General features: G+C 37.2%; 1 protein-coding gene across 2 annotated transcripts in view; it reads right to left on the reverse strand.

Annotated features, from left to right (window-relative positions):
* The window catches only part of dnaaf9 (dynein axonemal assembly factor 9), a 141,208-nt gene that overhangs the window by 67,738 nt on the left and 50,856 nt on the right, over positions 1-22,614 (reverse strand). Inside the window, exons 5-15 of one of the 2 annotated variants that reach the window (XM_073042128.1) lie at positions 22,300-22,396; positions 21,350-21,456; positions 19,042-19,119; positions 18,840-18,935; positions 18,344-18,460; positions 15,410-15,465; positions 14,523-14,670; positions 8,668-8,749; positions 8,542-8,578; positions 4,304-4,388; positions 3,119-3,195 (exon numbers count right to left, since the gene is read on the reverse strand). In XM_073042128.1, coding sequence (XP_072898229.1) covers positions 3,119-3,195; positions 4,304-4,388; positions 8,542-8,578; positions 8,668-8,749; positions 14,523-14,670; positions 15,410-15,465; positions 18,344-18,460; positions 18,840-18,935; positions 19,042-19,119; positions 21,350-21,456; positions 22,300-22,396 — 980 coding nt within the window. The remainder of the gene's footprint in view (positions 1-3,118; positions 3,196-4,303; positions 4,389-8,541; positions 8,579-8,667; positions 8,750-14,522; positions 14,671-15,409; positions 15,466-18,343; positions 18,461-18,839; positions 18,936-19,041; positions 19,120-21,349; positions 21,457-22,299; positions 22,397-22,614) is intronic. The other variant, XM_073042129.1, reaches the window with a different exon arrangement.

A 22,614-nucleotide genomic window follows, 5' to 3' on the forward strand; every position in this document is an offset into this window, starting at 1 on the left:
ATAGGAAAATACAAGGAAAGAATGATTATAGCTTCAGCTGGAAAGGTACCATTAACATACAGTGGCATGCAGAAGTTTGGGCACCCCGGTCAAAATTTCTCTTACTGTGAATAGCTAAGTGAGTAGGAAGATGAACTGATCTCCAAAAGTCATGAAGTTAAAGAAGCAACATTCTTTTCAACATTTTAAGCAAGATTAGTGTATTATTTTTGTCTTGTACAATTTTAGAGCGGGGAAAAAAGGAAAGGAGCACCATGAAAAAATTTGGGCACCCCAAGAGATTTGAGCTCTCAAGTAACTTTTACCAAGGTCTCAGACCTTAATTAGCTTGTTAAGGCTATGGCTTGTTCACAGTCATCGTTAGGAAAGGCCAGGTGATGCAAATTTCAAAGCTTTATAGATCTTTATAAAGCTTTATAGAAGATTTTAGAATAGAGAAAATAACAGAAATAGCAAATGAAATCTGTGATCATGGAGAGATACCTGATGATTTAAGTAAATCAGTGTTCATCACACTTCCAAAGAAAGAGGGAGCAACTGAATGTGAGTTACATCGTACAATAAGCCTGATGAGCCATGTGGCAAAAATTGTTCTCAGAGTAATCATGATGAGAGCAAGACGTTGTATAAAACCAGAAATCAGTAAAGAACAATGGGGCTTTGTGGAAAACACTGGAACCAGAAATGCAATTTCATGCTACAGATGATCTGTGAACAAGCCATCAAGGTACAAAAAGACATCCACCTATGTTTCATCAACTATACAAAAGCTTTCTGTCAGACACCAAGATCTCCTGGAAATGCTTCAAGATCTTGACATAGATAGGAAAGATATCCATTTCTTAAGAAACTTATACTGGGACCAGACAGCATCCATCAGAATAAAAGGAGAAGTGAGTGAGTATGTGAATATCATGAGAGGAGTCAGGCAAGGTTGTGTCTTTTCACCCAACTTATTCAACCTGTATAGTGAAAATATCTTGAGAAGTATCAAAGACATCAAAGGACTCACAATTGGATATGCTGATGACATCGTACTAATAGCCGACTCAGAAACAACTCACTACAGTGGCAGAAGAAAGTAATCACAGAGGCCTCTCAATTAACACAAGAAGACAGAAAGCATGGTCATCTCCAGAAAGACAAACATCCCACAATGTGTGATCAAGATTGGAAATACAAACATCAAACAAGTGAACAATTCCAGATATCTTGGCATCCAAATAACAAGTGATGGCACGTGTGACGCAGATATCAAATACAGAATAGCAATGACGAAAGAAGCTTTCCAGAAAATGAAGACCATATCAACAGACAGAAAGATAAGCATGTACACTAAAAACAGAATACTGCAGTGCTACATTTATTCTATCCTGATTTATTGAAGTGAATGCTGGACCATCTCCCCAGCAATGGAAAAGAGACTAGAAGCAGCTGAATTATGGTTCTACAGGAGAATGTTAAAAATATCGTGGATCACACACACATCAAATGCAGAAGAGCAAATCTAGAGGAAAGACGTCAGCTTATGTACATCAAAAGCCTAACCAGGTGGCTACACATTGAGGAAATGGACGTCATCCAAAGAACAAGGGACAGATCTGTATCCAAAACCACTGTCACTAACATCCGCACCGGATATGGTACCTAGACGGACAGACATAAATACCCTGCTCCTCAAACCTTGTCCCAACAATCAGCAGCCATGGGCTCCTCTAAGCAACTGCCTCGCACTCAGAAAATAAAAATAAATGATGCCCACAAAGCAGGAGAAGGCTATAAGAAGATAGTAAAGCATTTTCAGGTAGCCGTTTCCTCAGTTTGTAATGTAATTAAGAAAATGTAATGTAATTAAGCAGTTAACAAGAATGGTAGAGGTCAAGTTGAGGTCTGGAAAACCAAGAAAACTTTCCGAGAGAACTGCTCATAGGATTGCTAGAAAGGCAAATCAAAACCCCCATTTGACTGCAAAAGACCTTCAGGAAGATTTAGCAGACTCTGGAGTGGTGGTGCACTGTTCTACCTATGACCTTCACGGAAGAGTCATCAGAAGAAAACCTTTCCTGCTTCCTCACCACAAAATTCAGCATCAGAAGTTTGCAAAGGAACATCTAAACAAGCCTGATGCATTTTGGAAACAAGTCCTGTGGACTGATGAAGTTAAAATAGAACTTTTTGGCCGCAATGAGCAAAGGTATGTTTGGAGAAAAAAGGGTGCAGAACTTCATGAAAAGAATTGTTAAGCACGGGGATGAATTGATCATGCTTTGGGCTTACGTTGCAGTCAGTGGCACGGGGAACATTTCACTGGTAGAGAGAAGAATGAATTCAATTAAATACCAGCAAATTCTGGAAGCAAACTTCACACCATCGGTAAAAAAAAAAGCTGAAGATGAAAAGGAGATGGCTTCTACAACAGGATTATGATCCTGAACACTCCTCAAAATCCACAATGGACTACCTCAAGAAGCACAAGCTGAAAGTTTTACCATGGCCCTCAGTCCCCCGACCTAAACATCATCGAAAATCTGTGGATACACCTCAAAAGAGCAGCGAATGCAAGACGGCCCAAGAGTCTCACAGAACTAGAAGCCTTTTGCAAGGAAGAATGGGCCAAAATCCCCCAAACAAGAATTGAAAGTCTCTTAGCTGGCTACAGAAAGCATTTACAAGCTGTGACACTTGCCAAAGGGGCTGTTACTAAGTACCGACCATGCAGGGTGCCCAAACTTTTGCTTCGGGCCCTTTTCCTTTTTTGTTATTTTGACACTGTAAAAGATGGAAATAAAAAAGTAATCTTGCTTAAAATATTAAAGAAATGTTTTACTTTAACTTTATACCTTTTGGAAATCAGGTCATCTTTTACTCACTTAGCTATTAACAGTAACAGAAAATTTGACCAGGGGTGCCCAAACCTTTGCACATCACTGTATGTCCCAAATATGTTACAATTATTTGCTGCATATTCTCCGATTCAATGAACCATTCATTATAATTCAGTATAAACCAAAAAAAGCTTTGATGCTGCATTGCATGTCAGCACTTGATTGAATACACACCCTGTAATCTTACTGCCATTCTTATTTATAAAATTAAAGAGCACAATTATATCTCATACCTTAGGATAGCTTTATAGTGACCAAGACCATAACAATCCAATGTCGAAAGAAAAACATCTTCAGCCATTTCTTTGGCCTACAAAGAAATATGATAATACATTTGTGAATCCAAAGACAAAACTTAACAAGACTACATACAAAATCTTTCATGTTTGACCTTTAACATAGGACAGTTTAATTTACTTTACAAAACTATTACAGAGCAGGCTTATCAGTCAAACTGAGGGTTGGAAAAAAGATGAGAAAAGACAGGAAGGTGAGGAGCCAGCAAACTGGTGGCGGAAGAATCAGGATCTAGTGAGAGTTACAGACAAGGATAAAAACATTGCCTACATCACACTTAGAGGGCATCTGACCAAAAATACATAAATTTGAACTTTGAGCCAAATGGTTGTATTCGTTATGACATGGAAGTGGTCCAAAATTCAATTCAGTTGCAAATGCCAGAGTGGAAATTATATTAGTGGTATGAGAACTGGGTATGTGACAGGACATAAATTATTTAAATTTATCTTTCTAATACAATGGTGGTAAGCATAATCATTCATTTACTTCTGCTGTATTTTATATTAAAACATGGCAAAATATTGAATGACAAGCAGTATAAAATATTGTTATTTAAAAAGTATGGCATTGGCATATAGTTGAACAATGTATTTCAAGATTTAAAAATCAAGGTTTATGCTGTATACTGTAGTTAGTTGGGAGGGCTTGTACTGTACTATGCTGTAATGTTCTATGTCAACATTAATTGGCATTCTTCTTACTTCTGTTTGTTTGACTTTGCCTACCACATTTGCCTATAAGTCACTACAGCTGCAAAAGTAGTTGACTAGGTGGAAAACACTTGTCTAGAAAGATGAGCCACAATGTTAATAGACTGAGGATGAAACAGCTGCAAAGAGTTCCAAGGACATGGTGTTCACATCCAGAGAAATAAAGTGAAGCTTGAAAGGAATCAGGGTAAATGCATTCTCAGCATTTCTGTATTTTCCATAGTAGTAAGCTGAAAATTTGTGAAACCAAAGAAATATTCATATATTAATAGCATAGTGTTCCACATGGTGAATATCAGAGCATTTTGTTAATTTCTAATGGTTATAGTTAATACACAATACAACACCAACACCCAAGTAATCATAAATCTTTAACAGTTAAAATACAATTTTATAGAAATCATTTACCATTTTTATGCTGGGAGTTTCTACGTAGCATTGAATGCTAGCCAACACTGCTTCTACTATAGCAAAGTAAATCTGTGGCAGCACCCTAAGAAAAACAGACCATTCAAAGAGTTAATTGCTTATTCACACTCTAGTCTAGGACAATGTCCTCCATCACATTTCCCACGGCTACAAAGCACAGGAACATTCCTTCCAGGTGAGGCAACACTTCACTTCTGAGTCTGTTGGGGTCATCAATTGCATCCGATGCAGCCTCCTCTACATCGGTGAGACCTGACGCAGATTGGGGGACCACTTCGTCGAGCACCTCTGCTCAGTCTGCCACAACAGACAGGATCTCCCGGTTGCCACCCATTTCAACTCTGCTTCACATTCCCATTCGGATATGTCCATACATGGTCTCCTCTATTGCCATGATGAGGCCAAACTCAGGTTGGAGAAGCAACACCTCATATATTGTCTGGGTAGTCTCCAGCCCCTTGGCATGAACACTGAATTCTTCAACTTACGATAATTCCTCCTTCTCACTTCCCCTCATCTCAGTTTCACTCTACCTTCTCCTCCAGCTGCCTAACACCTCCCTCATGGTTCCGCCTCCTTTTACTACCCATAGTACTTTCCCCTTGCATTCCTTCTTCACCTTTCCTGCCTATCTCCTCCTTGCTTCCCCTCCCCAACCCCTTGATCCTTCTTACTGGTTTTTCACCTGCCACCTACCAGCCCTCTCCTTCCCACCCTCCCCCCACCTTCCTTACAGGGCCCCTGCCCCTCCCTTTTCAGTCCTAACAAAGGGTCTCAGCCCAAAACATTGACTGTTTGTTTCTACGGATGCTGTCCGACCTGCTGAGTTCCTCCAGTGAGTTGTGCATGTTGCTTTGACCCCAGCATCTACAGAATATTTTATGTTTACATACGAACATTTCTTGTTCATGAATTAAAAATAAAGAGTCAATGGGTATGAACAAAAGTTACATGTTTTCACAGCGACTCGTAGAATTTCTATATTTACAGTCTAAAAGATAAGCAAGGAACGAGTATTTTTTGATTATTCTGAGGTCAATGTATCACTGTAAGTACATTAGAACAAAACCTATGTACAATGTCCGGTGTATGTTACTAAAAAAGGCTTCTTTGGTTTGTTACGAGTAGGAATGTTTCTTTGTCTGTTAAATGTTTCTCTCGCCGTTGTTTCGCTTTAGAATGGCTGATATGGTAATTGTATTCATTTGTTAATCAATGGGGAATGTTATTGTGTTTGGTGAGGCTGGGAACTTGGGGGAGGGGTTGCGCGGGCTTGGGGGTGAAGGGAGTCGGCAGGAAAGACGGACGAGGAAGGTGGACGGGCGCTGGACGGCTCGTAGGACCACCGCGACTGGCGCTAGACGGCTTGTAAGACCACCGGGTGGTCCCAGGGGTGACGACGTGGCTGTCGGATGATTCGTTGATTGAGCTCCTACGATGTGCACTACACTGACTGAACTTTGATAAGTTGGCACCTTTTGATTTTTTCTTTCCTTGTATATATATATTGTATTGCCTAATACTTCTTTAGTTAATGTTAGTAAATTCTATAAAGTGTATGTCATATCGGTATTTGGTGTGAAGTTGATACGGTGAGCGGCGCGAAGCATAAACTTGATTCTCACAGCACCTGCGTGTACAGGAGGTGGGTTGGTGTGTGGCTGGATCTCTTTTTCCCCTAGACATATACCAGCCTGTTGGGTAAGTGTTACACCTATAAATAAGAGACATCAGGAATTGAGATTGCCCAATGTCACCTTCAAAATTATGCAAATTCAGCCACAATTTGCATGTGTCTACCTTAGAGCACCGCAAAACAAAAGGAGAAAATGCAACTGAATTTTGTGCATATTTACTGAAGACTTCTTGGCAAGTCTGAGTGAACTGAGATCATAATGAATCATGCAATCTTCTTCATCAAGTCAGCACAGAAATGGGAACTCTCACAATTATCTACCCTGAGAACATCGAACACAGATACACAGAATAGACATTACCCTTTACTTCCTAAAGGAACAGCTCCTCAAAGATATAGATCCATAACTGCTGCCAAGGTACTAAATTCAATGGCAGGGTCAAAGGAAGAGTACATAAAGACCACACAGCCAGAACTTGGCTTAACTCAGGAGCTCCATGAGGTATTTCTTTATGTATGAGAGGCCAACAAAATTACAAAAGATTTTTGTGTCAAAAAGTAACTTAGATCTGGTAATGTACAATGTTAATTAATATTTTCATTGTAAAGGATCCCGAAGCATTACAGAATTTCTAACTTCAATTGAGTGTGACAACCTATAAATCATACAAGTCCTTGGGCGGATTTGGAGAAGGCGTTTCTTCTTGAAAGAAAACTTAAAATTGAGAGTCACTATTTAAAGATAAGGTTCACCCATTTTAAGATGGTGGCAGTATTTTCCCACTTAAACGGTCATAAATGTTTGAAACAACTACAAAAGACAATGGAAGCAGAAGCTTTGAATACATTTAAGTGTGAGGTGGATAGGTTCTTTACAAGCAAGAAAATGAAAAATACAAACAAGGCAAATGTGGAATTTATGCTTCCTTCAAATTGGTTGTGACCTAAGTGAATGGCAGGGTACCCCCAAAGGGAAAAGTGCCATATTTAATTCATATATTTGCATGTAAACCTGAAATCTAACATCCAGAATTCCAAAGATTCACTGTTCACAAAGAAGAAATTTCGTGCACATCACTTTTGAATGGCTGATCCCTCATCTTGAAACCATGTCCCTTTGGGAATCTACCTTTACCATGCTGCACCCCCTCTTGATCTTATGTGTGTGAATCAGGTAATCCATCCTTCTGGACTGCAAGGATTAAAGACTCAAAATATTTAACCTCTCTTAATTAGGACAGCACTCATCCCAGAAATTAACCAGTTCAGTCTCCTTTGGCCTTCAAAGATTTTATATGAGTTTTAAGTGAAAGAACCAAAATCATGCCCAGTATTTTAGGTATGCTCTCACCAGCATCCAAAACATAACCTCCTTATTCTTAATTAGTCTTGACCTGATGAAGCATCCTGGTTTTATACCTTTCCATAGATGCTGCCTGACCTACTGAGTACCTTTAGCATTTTGTGTGTTACTCCTCATTCTTAAATTATGCCTTTAGCTTTTTTCCCCTTGCAATAAAAACCAACACGCTTTTTATCTTAACTACTTGTTGGAACTACCACTTCACTCATTTAGTCTCCCATCAATTTAGATAATAATCTATTTTTGTTTGCACTCAAAATGGACCTCACACTGCCCTCAAATTAAAATCCATTTGCCAGGTTTTTACTGAATTACTCAACATCCTGTCACAGAATCACATTGCTCTCATTAAAATGTACCCTTCGACCCATTTCCATCAACAAACTTGGAACCCTTACATTTTGTTCACTCCTCTGGTTTATTAACATAAATAATAAAGAATTAAGCCAACAACCAATCCCTGGGGTATTCTAGTAGTTACAACCCTTCAGCCTGAAAAGACCCCATTTATTTCAACTTGTATCTTTTATGTAAATGCACTTCCTCCTATACAAAAATTCTGATACATTTCCTCCAATACAAAACTAGAATACAGTTACTGTAACTTGCAAATTAACACACAAGCTTCTGATTTAAAATCTCAACTGAAACCCGAATTGGATTCTGGGCAAATTAACAAAAGACAAGCTGGAATTTCAGTTCTTTGCGTGACAAGAAACTATTTATCTTCCATATGCTATGCTTTGATTTCTAATGGAAAAATATATTATAGATACTGAGTGCATTTCCTTTTGGCAGAATAAATACCCATATACTAAAATATTCAATTTTGTTTACACAAGAATCAATTAGTAACTTGTTAACAGATAATAATTACATAAAGTTGCAGATTTTTAATCCAGACAGATTGCTTCAATATTTCAAACTTCCAAGAGAAAAAGCTTCCTATTTTACGATTTGTTCTAAGGTTATTAAAATAGGACATTGCAATAACAGGTAGTCATTTAGAAATGTAATAAAGAAAACCTTCTTGTCACAAGTGTTTGTGAATCTTTGGAATACTCTGCACCAGTAATGCACTGTGGATTTTAACTATTTAGGTATGGTCAAGGGGGCTAAAAGTCCATTCCTGTTTCATCTTCTTATTCAAATATCCCTGAATTTATTATTCATACATTTACTTTGGAACATGGCATAAATTTATGAAGTCAAACTTACAATAGCTCATCATTTTTCCGTTGATTGTTGTCTTTGGCTGCAGAATTAATTAAAGTTGGTATTAATTTCAGTTCTGATCATTTTTATAATAGAAACTGAATTGCTTTTCTATTAGTATTAATTTACCTATGTAAGGTACATGAGTGTTTCCAAAGAAGTATGTCCTTGAGCATGCCAAAGGTCCTCTGGGAGATGTACACTGCACAACCTGCATGGTACAAGAAAGATAATGCATGTAATTTCTGCAAGTTTGAAATCACAACTGATATCTTTCAATATTTTCAGAAAAGTCTAACATGGCAGCCAATTTGCATAACTTTGTTAGTGTAACATGACCAATTTAGAGCCAATTCGCATTTCACTCCAAACTCTAGACTGCTGCACGATCTACCAAATTAAATTTTAAACTGAGGGCCCTGGTGCCCTGGCCATTATTCTTTGATTATCTGCTCATTATTTTCTGACAGTTTCCTGTATACAGTTAGATGTTGCACTTCCTGCATTTCTCCAAAAAATAGAACCCTGACTGCATGAGTAGAATCAGAAATAGGAGCAAGAACAAACCATCTGAACTCTTGCACTTGCTGTACCACTCATTAAATTCATTGCTGATCTTTTGCCTCATCCAACTCCATATCCCTTAATATTAAAAAATCTGCCATTAGTGTATTCAGAGATGGAACCTCCAAAGCCCAAAAGGTTAGAAAATTCCAAAGGTTCACAACCCTCCAGGTGGAGAAGTTTCTTCTAATCTCTGCCTGAAGGGCTACTTCCCACCTGTCCATTTCACTCCACAGAAGCTGCCTGACCTGCTGAGTTTCACCAACATTTTATTTTTTGATCCACAGTACTTCACACCCCAGCCACAGAAAACATCACCACATTCACGCACCATAAGAATTTTGCACATTTCAATAAATAATCTTGCTTTCTTAAATTTAAGGGAGGGCAAGTCCAGTCTGCTTTATCCTCATATGACAAGCCCACCAAGCCACAAATCAATCTGCTGCACACATAGAGTTGCAAGAGTGTTTGTGTACCCTTTACAATTGCCCGGTTTTCTGCATTAATTACTTAATCTGATCTTCATCTAAGTCACAAAAATAGACAATTTAAACAATCACAGTCCAGGCTGGAAAAAGTATGTGAACCCTGCTATTTAATAACTGGTAGAACCTTCTTTAAAAGCAATAATCCCCACCAAATGTTTCCTGTAACTGATTAGACTTGCACAACTGTGAGGAGGAATTTTAGATCATTCCTCCATGCAAAACTGTTTCAGTTTTACAATATTTCTGAAATACTTGCATGAACAGTCCTCTTCAGGTTATGCCACAGCATCTCAATTGAATGAAGGTCTAGGTTCTGACTTGGCCATTCCAAAACACAAATTTTCTTCTTTTTAAGCCATTCTATTGTTGACTTACTCTGGTGTTTCAGATCACTGTCATGTTGCATCATCCAACTTCTCTTAAGCTTCAGGTGACTGATCACTATCCTGATATTCTGTAAAATGTCTTGACACAATTTTGAATTCATTGTTCCCTAAATGATTGCAAGCTGTCCAGGACCTGAGGCAGCAATGTAGCCCCAAACCATGATGCTCCTTCCGCCATGCTTCACAGTTGGGATGAGGTTTTGCTGTTGCTCCTCCAAACATAGTGGGGTGGATTTCTGCCAGAAAGTTTAACTTTTGTCTCATCTGTTCACAGAACATTGTCCCAGAAGAACTGTGGAACATCCAGTTAGTCTTTTGAAAACTTGGGACATGCAGCAATGTTTTGTTTTGGAAGAACAGTGGTTTTCTCAGTGGTATCCTTCCATGAACACCATTCTTGTTCAGTGTTTTTCTTGTAGTGGACACATTAACAGAGACTTTACCAAGTTCCAGAGATTCCTGAAGGTCTTTTGCTGTTACTCTTGGGTTCTTTTTCACTTCTTTCATATTGCACATTGAGCTCTTGGTGTGATCTCTGCAGGATGTCCACTCCTAGGGAGAGTAGCAACAGTACTGAATTTCCTCCACTTGTAGACAATTTCTCTTACAGTGGACTGAGGAGCACTCAGAAATGCTTTTGTAGCCTTTCCAGCCTCACTCATCTCTACAATCCTTCCTTTAAGCTCTCTGAAAGTTGTATTGATCGAGGCATGGTACACAGAAATAGATCTCTCTTTAGAAGAGGAGGCTCTATCAGTAAGCTGACTTCCTGTGATTTTTTTGTAGGGTATACCTGCAGTCCATACCTTCAGTCCCATCTTATTGATTGGAACAGCTGACCCCAAATCACTTTTGTAGAAGGCATTACCCCAGAGGTTCACATGTATTTTTGAACCTAGACTGTGATTGTTTAAATGAGGTACTCAGTATTTTTTTTTTTTTCTTCTAAATTTTATTTAATTAAATTTTTAAATGATTACAAGTGAAGAAAAAAGGATATGTGACCCTTCCCCCCTCCCCTTAATCCCTCCCCCCTAACTACCCTATATAAAAAAAATTAAGAAAGAAAGAAAAGAAAGAAAGAAAGAGTGCCTGGTTGTTGGAAGGTCTCCACATGCTCCATGGAGTTCTTAATAACTTTAGTATATGTATTTATTTCTTTCCCCAAGTAGCCATTAATTTTCTCTTCAGAGCACCTATATATTTAATCCTGTCTTTTGTAAATAAGGGCCCCAGATTTTCAAAAATGTTTCATATTTATCTCTTAAGTTATAAGTAATTTTTTCTAATGGAATACAGCCATAGATTTCTTTTTTCCAACAATCTATACTTAAATATGTATCTGATTTCCAAGTAATTGCAATAGCCTTTTTGGCTACAGCCAGCGCAATTTTTATAAATTCTTTCTGATATTTATTAAGTTTGAGTTTTGGTTTTGTCCCTTCAATATCACCTAGTAAAAGTAATATTGGATTATGAGGAAGTTTTATTCCCGTAATTTGTTCCAATAAAAGTCTTAAATTTGTCCAAAAAGGTTGAATTTTAGAGCAAGACCATGTAGAATGTAAAAATGTACCAATTTCTTGGTTACATCGGAAACACTGATCAGATAAACTTGGATTTAATTTATTTATTTTTTGTGGTGTAATATATAATTGATGTAAAAAATTATATTGCACTAATCTTAACCGAACATTTATTGTATTTGTCATACTGTCAAGACACAGTCTTGACCAATTTGTTTCTTCAATTTTAATATTCAAATCACTTTCCCATTTTTGTCTTGACTTATGGACTCCTTGTTTAGTTGCCTGGTTTTGAATCAAATTATACATACAAGATATAAATTTTTTAATATTTCCTTTTTGAATTAAAATTTCTATTTCTTTAGATTTCGGCAATAACATTGTTTGACCTAGAGGTACTCAGTATTGATGAGAAGTACAATTGTTTGTGTTTTACTAGTTTAGGCAGATTGCATTTATCTATAATTATGGCTTAGATAAAGCAGACCACGTTTTATAAGTAATTAATGCAGAAAAATCATGTCATTTGAAAAGTTTCACAAACTTTTTCTTGCAACTGTACATGTACCTTGGTCAGGAAGACCAGTATATCCCAAATGCAGTCTCATTGGGCCCTATATAATTGAGGTTTAAATATGCCAAAATATTGTTTGTTTTGTGCTATGTGCTCAAACCTTCCCCAACCCCCACCCACTCCCCTGTTAACCATCTTTCAACCTTAGTCAACAGAAATAGGTTAATAGAAATAACTAATCAAAGGAATATGTCCCAAAGACACTTATTTATATTTTCTCTTCTTCCATTATCCAACCTTCAATCCATGTCAGTTTATCACCAATTAAATCAGTCTTGAATTTCTTTAGTCTTTTGCATGACACCTTATCCAAACTCTTAAAGGTCCAAACACACATCAACCGTTCCTTCTTTAACTATTCTGCTAATTCCAATCTCAGTAAACTGTAACAAAATTTCAATTTGGAAATCCATGATGACTCAACCCAATCCTATTACTATTTTCCATAAGTCGTATTACAACTTCCTTCAGCACATACAGGGGCATGCAAAAGTTTGGGCACCCCTGGTCAAAATTTCTGTTACTGTCAATAGCTAACAAAGTAAAAGATGACCTGATTTCCAAAAGGTATAAAGTTAAAGATAAAACAATTCTTTAATATTTTAAGCAAGATTACTTTTTTATTTCCATCTTTTACAGTTTCAAAATAACAAAAAAGGAAAAGGGCCCAAAGCAAAAGTTTGGGCACCCTGCATGGTTAGTACTTAGTAACACCCACTTTGGCAAGTATCACAGCTTGTAAACGCTTTCTGTAGCTAGCTAAGAGTCTTCCAATTCTTGTTTGGGGGATTTTCACCCATTCTTCCTTGCAAAAATCTTCTAGCTCTGTGACATTCTTGGGCTGTCTTGCGTTCACTGCTCTTTTGAGGTCTCTCCACAGATTTTCGATGATGTTTAGGTCGGGAGGCTGTGAGGGCCATGGCAAAACCTTCAGCTTGTGCCTCTTGAGGTAGTCCATTGTGGATTTTGGGGTGTGTTTAGGATCATTATCCTGTTGTAGAAGCCACCCTCTTTTCATCTTCAGATCTGTTTTTTTACAGACCGTGTGTTGTTTGCTTCCAGAATTTGCTGGTATTTAATTGAATTTATTCGTCCCTCTACCAGTGAAATGTTCCCCTTGCCACTGGTTGCAACACAAGCCCAAAGCATGATCGATCCACCCCCGTGCTTAATAGTTGGGGTAGTGTTCTTTACGTGAAATTCTGCACCCCTTTTCTCCAAACATACCTTTGCTCATTGCGGCCAAAAAGTTCTATTTTAATTTCATCAGTCCACAGGACTTGCTTCCAAAATGCATCAGGCTTGTTTAGATGTTCCTTTGCAATCTTCTGACACTGAATTTTGTGGTGAGGACACAGGAAGTTTTCTTCTGATGACTCTTCCATGAAGGTCATATTTGTGCAGGTGTCGCTGCACAGTAGAACAGTGCACCACCACTCCAGAGTCTGCTAAATCTTCCTGAAGGTCTTTTGCAGTCAAACGAGGGTTTTGATTTGCCTTTCTAGCAATCCTATGAGCAGTTCTCTCGGAAAGTTTTCTTGGTCTTCCAGACCTCAACTTGACCTCCACCGTACCTGTTAACTGCCATTTCTTAACTACAAACTGAGGAAACAGCTACCTGAAAACGCTTTGCTTCTTCTTATAGCCTTCTCCTGCTTTATGGGCATCATTTATTTTAATTTTCAGAGTGCTAGGCAGCTGCTTAGAGGAGGCCATGTCTGCTGATTGTTGGGACAAGGTTTGAGGAGTCAGGGTAATTATAAAGCTTTGAAATTTGCATCACCTGGCCTTTCCTAATGAGGACTGAACACGCCATAGCCCTAACAGCTAATTAAGGTCTGAGACCTTGGTAAAAGTTATCTGAGAGCTCAAATCTCCTGGGGTGCCCAAACTTTTGCATGGTGCTCCTTTCCTTTTTTTCCACTCTAAAATTGTACAAAACAACTTGATTAAAATATCAAAAAGAATGTTTCATCTTTAACTTTATGACTTTTGGAGATCAGTTCATTTTCTACTCACTTAACTGTTCACAGTAACAGAAATTTTGACCAGAGGTGCCCAAACTTTTGCATGCCACTGTATTTCAACATGATCTTACAACTGGTGCCAAACTGTATGGGTAAAATTTTACAAGATGACTGCCATCTCCACAGCCACCCACTTCAAAACTTCAGAATGTTTATAAACAGAGGCCATGAGACGCTGTTCTTTCTTGGATTGTTGCAAAATTTTACACTTATTGAATGTGATAAACAAGATTTAAAAAATTCTCTACCAATACACTTCCCTCACTTCTATATAGAATAAATGCTACACATAGAAAAAAATCTTCGGGAAGTTGAAAAATTATTTAACATACAGCAGGGAATAGGCCCTTCAAGCCACACTAGTGAACATACTTAACCATCCTAAAACATGACAAATGAGAAATGAATTGCAATACCATATGCCTGGCAGTGCCTCCTCTGTTGTTTGTGTTTTTAACAAGGTGGCCTTCAGATGGAAACGTAAAGCTGTACGAATTCAAGTTTTCTTTCGTTGAGTGACAACCAAAGAGAACAAAAGGCTGCCGATGAGTGCTGAATAAGGAACTAAAAAAAACAGGATGCAAAACCAACTTCAGCACTTGTAGTTCAATTTCATAAAGTGCAAACTATTATTTATCTATGTCAAAATATTCAAAGGATTACTATATAACTTGAAAACTAGGACACTGATAATTTATTGTTAAAGAAGTTAACATTCCATTTATTGAAAAAACTTTTCCAGAATTCACTAAAAACAAGCATGAACATGCCTTAACATACCACATTCATAAATCTATTTTACTATTTAATAATGATCTCTCAACTGCCTCTCCATAACATTACTAAAACAATAGCAGGCTAGTAACAAATTGAAAAATCTGTACTGCATTACTCTGAAATATTGGTGTGTCAACAGCTGGTCTACTGATAGTACAGAATCACTATGCAGCACTTAAGTTACATTGAATAGACAGAAACCGCCCAAAGATTTTTATCTGCAACAGTGACAGTTTGATTCCTGGACAAATTCCATAAAGGGACTTTTTATAACCCTTACCCTTTACAAGCATCAAGCATTTTTTACCTGTAGGTATGTTTTGAATACCACTAAATTATTCAACGAATTTAAAGTATGTGACAATGGGCAGTAAATTTCTCTTTTTCTGAACAATGAGGAATAGATATCATTTTAAAATATTTACTTAAGAATAAACCTCCATTCTTTCAATCTCATTTAATGGTATAATTAGCAAACTAAATTGATTACTCAGTAAAATATAAAAAATTTGGCAGAAGCAAATACCTTTTATCTGTAACTTGACTTGTTATCAACCCATGGCTGAAGTAGGTTCTAAAAGGCTGAAAAACAAAACAAAGAGTATTTCTTATTTAGCTTTAAAATGCACTTGTTTTGTTCTGATCCCCTCCTCATCCCACTCCTGAGCAATCCACACAATTGCAACAAGCTTCTCCTTCCCTGCGGGTCTAATCTAGCTCAACTGCTCACTGCCACCCAAGTCTAATAAAGCACAGCAGTCCCTGAGCAGCAATCATACCCAAGGCAGCACATTTTGAAACTTCACCAGAAATAAATCCCGGGTCCTATGCAAGAAATATCCTAATGCTCTGTTTTGAACCATTTCTGAACAACCGCTTATCAGAAGAAACACAAAAAATGAAATAAGTTTAAATAATTAAAATGTAAAATACTAAAGAATTAAAAGAGTTGAAAAAAAGACACCCTGAGATGAACACAGTAATATTCATTGAAACAAAATAATTTACCTCCACTTACCTATTATGCAGATGGCTCCACTGAGAGAGAAGGGCAACACTTCACCCCTTGTAGCTGAAGTCTCAGTAAAGAAGCAGTTAAGGAACAGTGACCATAATTCTACTAATTTTAAAATATACCGTATATGGAAAGAGAGGGGGCTGCGGTAAAGCTAATTTTGATGGCATTAGACAGGAATTTACAAAAGTTGATTGCCAAAGTTACTACCAGGTAAAGGGACATCTAGCAAGACATTAACATGAAGAGCAAAGCTGGCAGGGTCAGGGAAATCTGTCTGACGAAGGATTTTGAGCCTCAGCACAGGAAAAAGAGATGCTTATGTCAGATATAGATAGACAATTGAAATCAAATGAGTCTCTTGAGGAGTTCGAGATGTGCCTAGGAAACTAGGAGGTCTCCCGGGGACATGATGTATCTTTAGCAAATAAGGAAAAGGGAAATCCAAAAAGACTCTGTAAGTACAGGTTACTCAAGATTATGAATGGGTTCCATTCCTGAGAACTATTCCTAGCCCAAACAGTTCACAAGGTAGACATGCTACCACCTAGAAATATGTTTAATTAAGAACATAGGCCAACCAAGAGCAATTAAGAGTCATGGAAGACTATGGCACAGAAACAAGCCCTTTGTCTCATCTAGTTCATGCTGAACCATTTAAACTAGCTAGTCCCATTGACCTGCACCCAGACCCTAGCCCTCTATACCCCGTCATCCATGTAGCTATCCAACATCTCTTAAACATTAAAATTAAGCTTAGCTTGCATGTGCCACTTGCGCTAGTGAGCAACTCACCAAGGCCTGACCAAGTATACCCTAGTATGTTCTGGGAAATAAGGGAAGACATTGCTGGGTCCTTGGCAGAGATTTGCGTATTTTCATTCGCCAGCATATGGCAAATTTACCTATTAACCATGACTAATGTGGTGCCTTTACTTCAGAATGGCTACAAGGGCAACAGCCCACTGAGCTGAACATTAGTGGTAACACACACAAAATGCTGAAGGAGCTCAGCAGACCAGGCAACATCTGTGGAAAAGAATAAACAGTAGACGTTTCAGGCAGAGACTTCATCAGTTTTGAAGGATGGTCATCGGCCTGAAACAGCGACTCTTTACTCTTTTCCAAGCATGTTGCCTGGCCTCCTGAGTTCCTCCAGCATTTTGTGTTTGTTGATTGGAATTCCAGAACCTGCAAATTTTCTCAAGTTTAACATAAGTGGTGTGCAAGTTCCTCAAAAAAAAGATTTTGAAAGTTAAGGGCTGTCTGCATTTGGAAAAGCAATGACTGAGTAGGGATGGTCACATTACTTTGGGAAAAGGCATCGATGAATCTGTTTTCTGACTGAAGAGATGACCAAAAGGATTGGTGAGAATAGGGACCAAATGAAGGCAATGGCATTTGCTCAGGAAGGCACCTTGGTCAGAATGGATGAGTTGGACCTACAGGACCATTTCCATGTTGCATAATTCTATGACTATACAAAATTATAGAGCTGTATAAAAAAGTGCATTCTGCTCTTCAGCACAACTAACTCTGACCCCTAGAATCCAGAAGCAGAGTAGGAGCAGGAGGACCTCTATTATATCGGTACAATACGAACACCACCAAAAAGCAAGTCATGAATTTATACAATATTCAATTTCCATGAAATAGAAGAGCACTGCTAAAATCCTAACTCATAAACTGAAATAAAAAGCAGAAAACCGTAGGCCAGTTAGCATAAACTCTCTTATTAGAAAATAAAACTGTAACTTATTGTAGTAGCAGTAGGGCGTTGAGAAAAATCACAGCTAAAAAGTGGCACGTGGCATTGTAACAGAAAATCACCTTCAACAAATTATTATAGTTTTGACGATGTAATTAGTAAGCTGGATAGACAATTATGCATATGCTGCATCTGTGCACTTCTAAAATACATGAAATGGATGTCACAGAAAAGGTTACTCCACAAGTTACAAGCTCCTGGTGGTCATGAACAGAGGTTTTTCTTACACAAAGTAGGTAAATTTCAAATTGGCATGTGTTAACTTTAACTAGTTGGATGCCATGAAATAAGTGTTGGAACTGAACTATTTATAATCTATATTAATGATGGATGAAGTATTGCTGCTTTGTACTAATTTATTACAAGGGGCATTATGCGGAAGTACCTTACAAAGGCAGAAAACTCTTTGTATGCATCAAGTAAACAATAAATTTTAAAATTATACTCTTAAGAAAATGAATGTATATTAAATACATTGCATCATTTTAATTATGCAAAATGCCAATTAAAAACATCAATCCCAAATTTCATCCAAATTTTGGAAATGTTTGTATAACATTTATTTGTAACAGTTGTCATGAATTTCCACTGGTTTCATTCGAAGTTAGCGGGGCAATCTGCCAAAAGCACTGCAGCTTTCTCATGCAGGGTTACAAAGAGAATTCCATACCCCTTACCATCATGCCTCCTGCTACTTGATCCATGAAAGAGCATTGGCGTTGAAAGCCAGGAAGAAGCTTGCAGCCCATTTGTCTGCTCTTCCAGTTATATGAGGTATATCTGGAGGCAAGTGGCTGTGAAAGGGGCAGGGTAATAAAGTCAGGGGTAAAATAAGGAAAGACAGTTTAATGAAATACAGAGGAGAAGCAAAACCACATTAACCATAATCTAACATAACATTTAGGATGCCAAATCTGAACATTTGATTTTTACCACAATGTTAGTGAAACCATCTTCTTTACAACCTTAGACCAAATTCTGAGGCAAGATCAAAATGCTCAGCCAAACAATCCTCAGGAAAAGAAAATACAGTTATAAATTAACTTTGTAAAATTTTCTTGCAGACAAAATTCTTGCTGACATAGTTTTTTGGCCATGTGAGTGAAGTATTTTTATCCAAAATAAATGTTAAGAACTTCTACTATAAATTTTTTTTTTTTTTAAATTTCCCACCTCTCCAGCTTGTGCTTCTGAAAGTTCCAGTATTGAGGAAGAATTCTCAAAGTTAGAAAAGAAGCTGTTCCACTGTTTTTCAAATGCTGTCAAATCCTGAAATACAATGAAGTCAAAACCAAATTCAGAGCAGATAATAGTGATGGAAGTTAGTACTATTATAATGTAACTTATTCCATTATGTTTGCAAACAAAACCTTACCTCAGTGATCAAGACTTCCAGAGAAACTGGATCCAAGCTGCTATACACTTGCCAAAGTTCCTCACTAGCATCAAACAGCTGCAACAGAAAAAGTGAAAGTAGAAACTTGACACTAAATTGTTAACTAGCATTTTCTTTGTACAAAATAAAAATGAGTTACAATAATGTACTTAATTAGGTATTAGATGGAGTACATGGTCATGGTCATTACAATTAAACAAAATGTGCCATTTGTTTATCTGTAGTTCAATATTTTTTTAATTTTAAATAAAAATTAATACAATTAAGCAAACTTGAAAACTATTTATCCTTCACAATGAATTAATGTTACTGAAATTTGTATTAAAATTTATCATGCTTATTTAAATTCCCATGGTTTCTACAGACTGTGACTTCAATTTATTACTAATAATCAGCCACTACTGAAAATTACCATCAGTTAAATATGATATTAGTTAGTCCATGAAATATCACATTAAAATTAGAAACTGGCTATTTTTTCATAGACTTTTTTTTGTCACTTCCTGAACAGAAAACTTATCAGGTCACTCCTTCTCCACCCATTGTAAATTTGGATGGCCATCTTCATAATAATAATCATCCAGCTTTACCCATCATGTCAAGTAACAATTACACCACCAGATGGTTTCTTGTTACCTTTGTTGTTTTTACTTCAAATTTGAATGTTGATTTACTCATCTGACAAACAATAACAAAACTGTGTCTAAACAGTAAAAACAAAATGAAAGAACATTACATATTAACAAACTCTAAGGATTTCAGTGAGGTTATCATTTAAATTTTTTGCTCTCCCAATAATCATTGTTAGGACTTGACATCCATTTACAGTCCAATTGGGTGCAGATGACTTAATTTACCAGGATGTTTCTTTAATAATGTACAGCTACACATTCTGCTTTGTTTCATTATTGTAAAACAAATTATGTTGAAGAGCAAATTCTAGTTTTACTTGAAAGCTAACTTCGGGTAGCATTTTGCTTTTATTCCAAGCAATAACTATTTTCACTTTAGAGGCAAAGGCTTTAATTACGAATGATTTTACAACAGAAACAACAAATTGTTTTCTTCAATTTACTTCATAACAGTACAAGAGGATAGTAAACAGAGATTGTGAACCAAATAGGTAGAGAGAAGGAATGCAAGAAATTGGTGAAGTTAAGAGAAACTGTCACCTATCCTGATGGAATAGCTGAAAGAAATCAGAAAGCTGGAAATGAGGATACCAAGATTTTGCTAGTAACTCAAGAAAGCTGAACAAGTGCTGCAAGACTTATAAAATGAAAAAAGTATATTCAATTTTCCATGGTCACCCCTTACTTTAGTTTCCGGAACCACAGTCTCCCAAATCCTCACCTATAGTCTAAACCAGAGGGACGGTAATGATCAACAAATGGATTATTTGAATCATTGGGCTCTCTTCCAAGGAAGACGGGAGGGATTAGAGGAGGAGGGCTGGCGATATCAGTCAAGGAAAATGTCACGGCAGTTCTCAGTCAGGACAGATTGGAGAACTCATCTGGTCAGGTGTCATGGGTGCAACTGAGTAATAAGAAAGATATGACTATACTAATGGACTATATCATAGACCACTCAACAGTCCAAAGTATTTAGAGGAACAAATTTGTAGAGACTGGTGCAAGAAACACCAGGTTGTTTTGGTAGGTGATTTTAACTTTCCATATATTGACTGGGACTCCCATATTGTAAATGGACTAGACATAGAGAAGGTTGAAAGAGTAAAGAGAAAATTTACAAGGATGTTGCCGGACTGGAGGATACGAGTTATGAGGAAAAATTGAATAGGTTAGAACTTTATTCCTTGAAATTTAGAAGATGGAAGGGAGAGTTGATAGAAGTATACAAAATTATGAGAGGTGTTTATAGGGTAAATGCAAGCAGACTTTTTCCCACTAAGGTTGGGTGGGACTACAACCAGAAGTCATGGATTAAGGGTGAAAGACAAAAAATTTTTAAGGGGAACACAAGAGAAAATATCTTCACTCAAGAGGGTTGTGAGTGTGGAACAGCTGCTGGCGCAGGTGGTGTATGAACTTTTAAAATCCATATAATCAATTTTAAATTTTGGCTCTGGTAGCTTTTTTCAGTAGCTTCCCAAATGAAATCAAGGAACACAAAGCTCCAGAGGGACTCAGCAGGTCAGACAGCATCAATGGAGGGAAATGTATGGTTGACATTTCAGGTAATCATCGTTCAATTTATTGTGAACCTTAATGTTATGATATTGGCACAACTCTGTCTAGCACTTACATAAATTTAAATTTAATACCTCATGTTTCATTGTAAAAAACTCCCCTCCTCCAATTCCTTCCAGGGCAAATGCTTGTACAATGGGCCACTTCTCAACAATGAACATGTCAAACTTCTGAACATGGCCTATAAACAGTAATGGTCACACAATGATAAGCACAATGAGGTGATCGACAAATAGAAATACATAATGCAATAAACAACAAGATGTAGTTAATTCATTAATTGTACTACAGAAGGGGAAAGAAAAAACAAAATTACCCCACAGATGAATGTTTCACTACACTTTTAACTAACTAAATGCAATTCAATGTTATTGGGCAAATTTCAAGTAGATCGAAACCTATTCTGGGATTTTATTTCTGTCCAATGCACCCTGATACAAATCCACCTCAAAAAGCACAAATTCAACAATGTGGTCTAAAAAAACAGTAATTTCTCTTTAATGCAGTTCATTTTTATATGGCGTCATTAAATACCTATGGCATGGGAAGTCATTTGACCCACTACGTGCACCTCCAATACAGCAATTCACTATTTCGCCCACCAGCTTCTCCATAGCTTTGCAAATTTTTCTGCATCACATATTTATCTAATTTCCTCTTCAAGGCCAGGTCTGCATGCAGCACGTTCCAGATTCCAAACACATGCTGCATAAAATCTGATTACTCATTTTCTTTCCTTTTAAACCTTCACACATCAGGAATAAAAGCCAAGGTGTTTAGCATGTATCCAGAATCTTGAAAGAGTCACAGTAACAAATTTTATGAATGAGAAGTTAAATAGAGATTCAGCACAATCCAGAAGCTGATATTTCAAATCCTAGCCTGAATATTTATGCAGAAAGCATTTTATATTTTAGAGGAAGAATGAAGAACCCATAAAAAAGACAGAAATTAAAACACTGTTAGGATTTGCCTAATTTTTTTACTTTACACTTATAATGTTGGGAAACAGTTTTGCCTTTACCCTGAAAACTGTATGGAACTTGAATTCGGCTACAGTCTTGTACCATATTGACAAAGCTGGTAATTTTAAATTCTTCTGCCATCTCTTCATCTTCATACTAAGGAAAGAAATTTAAAATTTGTAAGTTATAGTGTTACATTTTGATTATGTAGTGATAGAATATGGTATCTTAGAAAACTAGATGGGTAATTACCATGAGCATGGAAAGACAGTTAGCTGCAGATACTCCTCTAAGTCTCAAAATGTCTTGGAAACACATCAGTGCTTGGGCATGTAAAAGGATCAGTCTCAGAACGCCTTGCCTACCATGACTGC

Source organism: Hemitrygon akajei, chromosome 4 (assembly GCF_048418815.1).
Source record: "Hemitrygon akajei chromosome 4, sHemAka1.3, whole genome shotgun sequence".
NCBI classification, from domain to species: Eukaryota; Metazoa; Chordata; class Chondrichthyes; order Myliobatiformes; family Dasyatidae; genus Hemitrygon; species Hemitrygon akajei.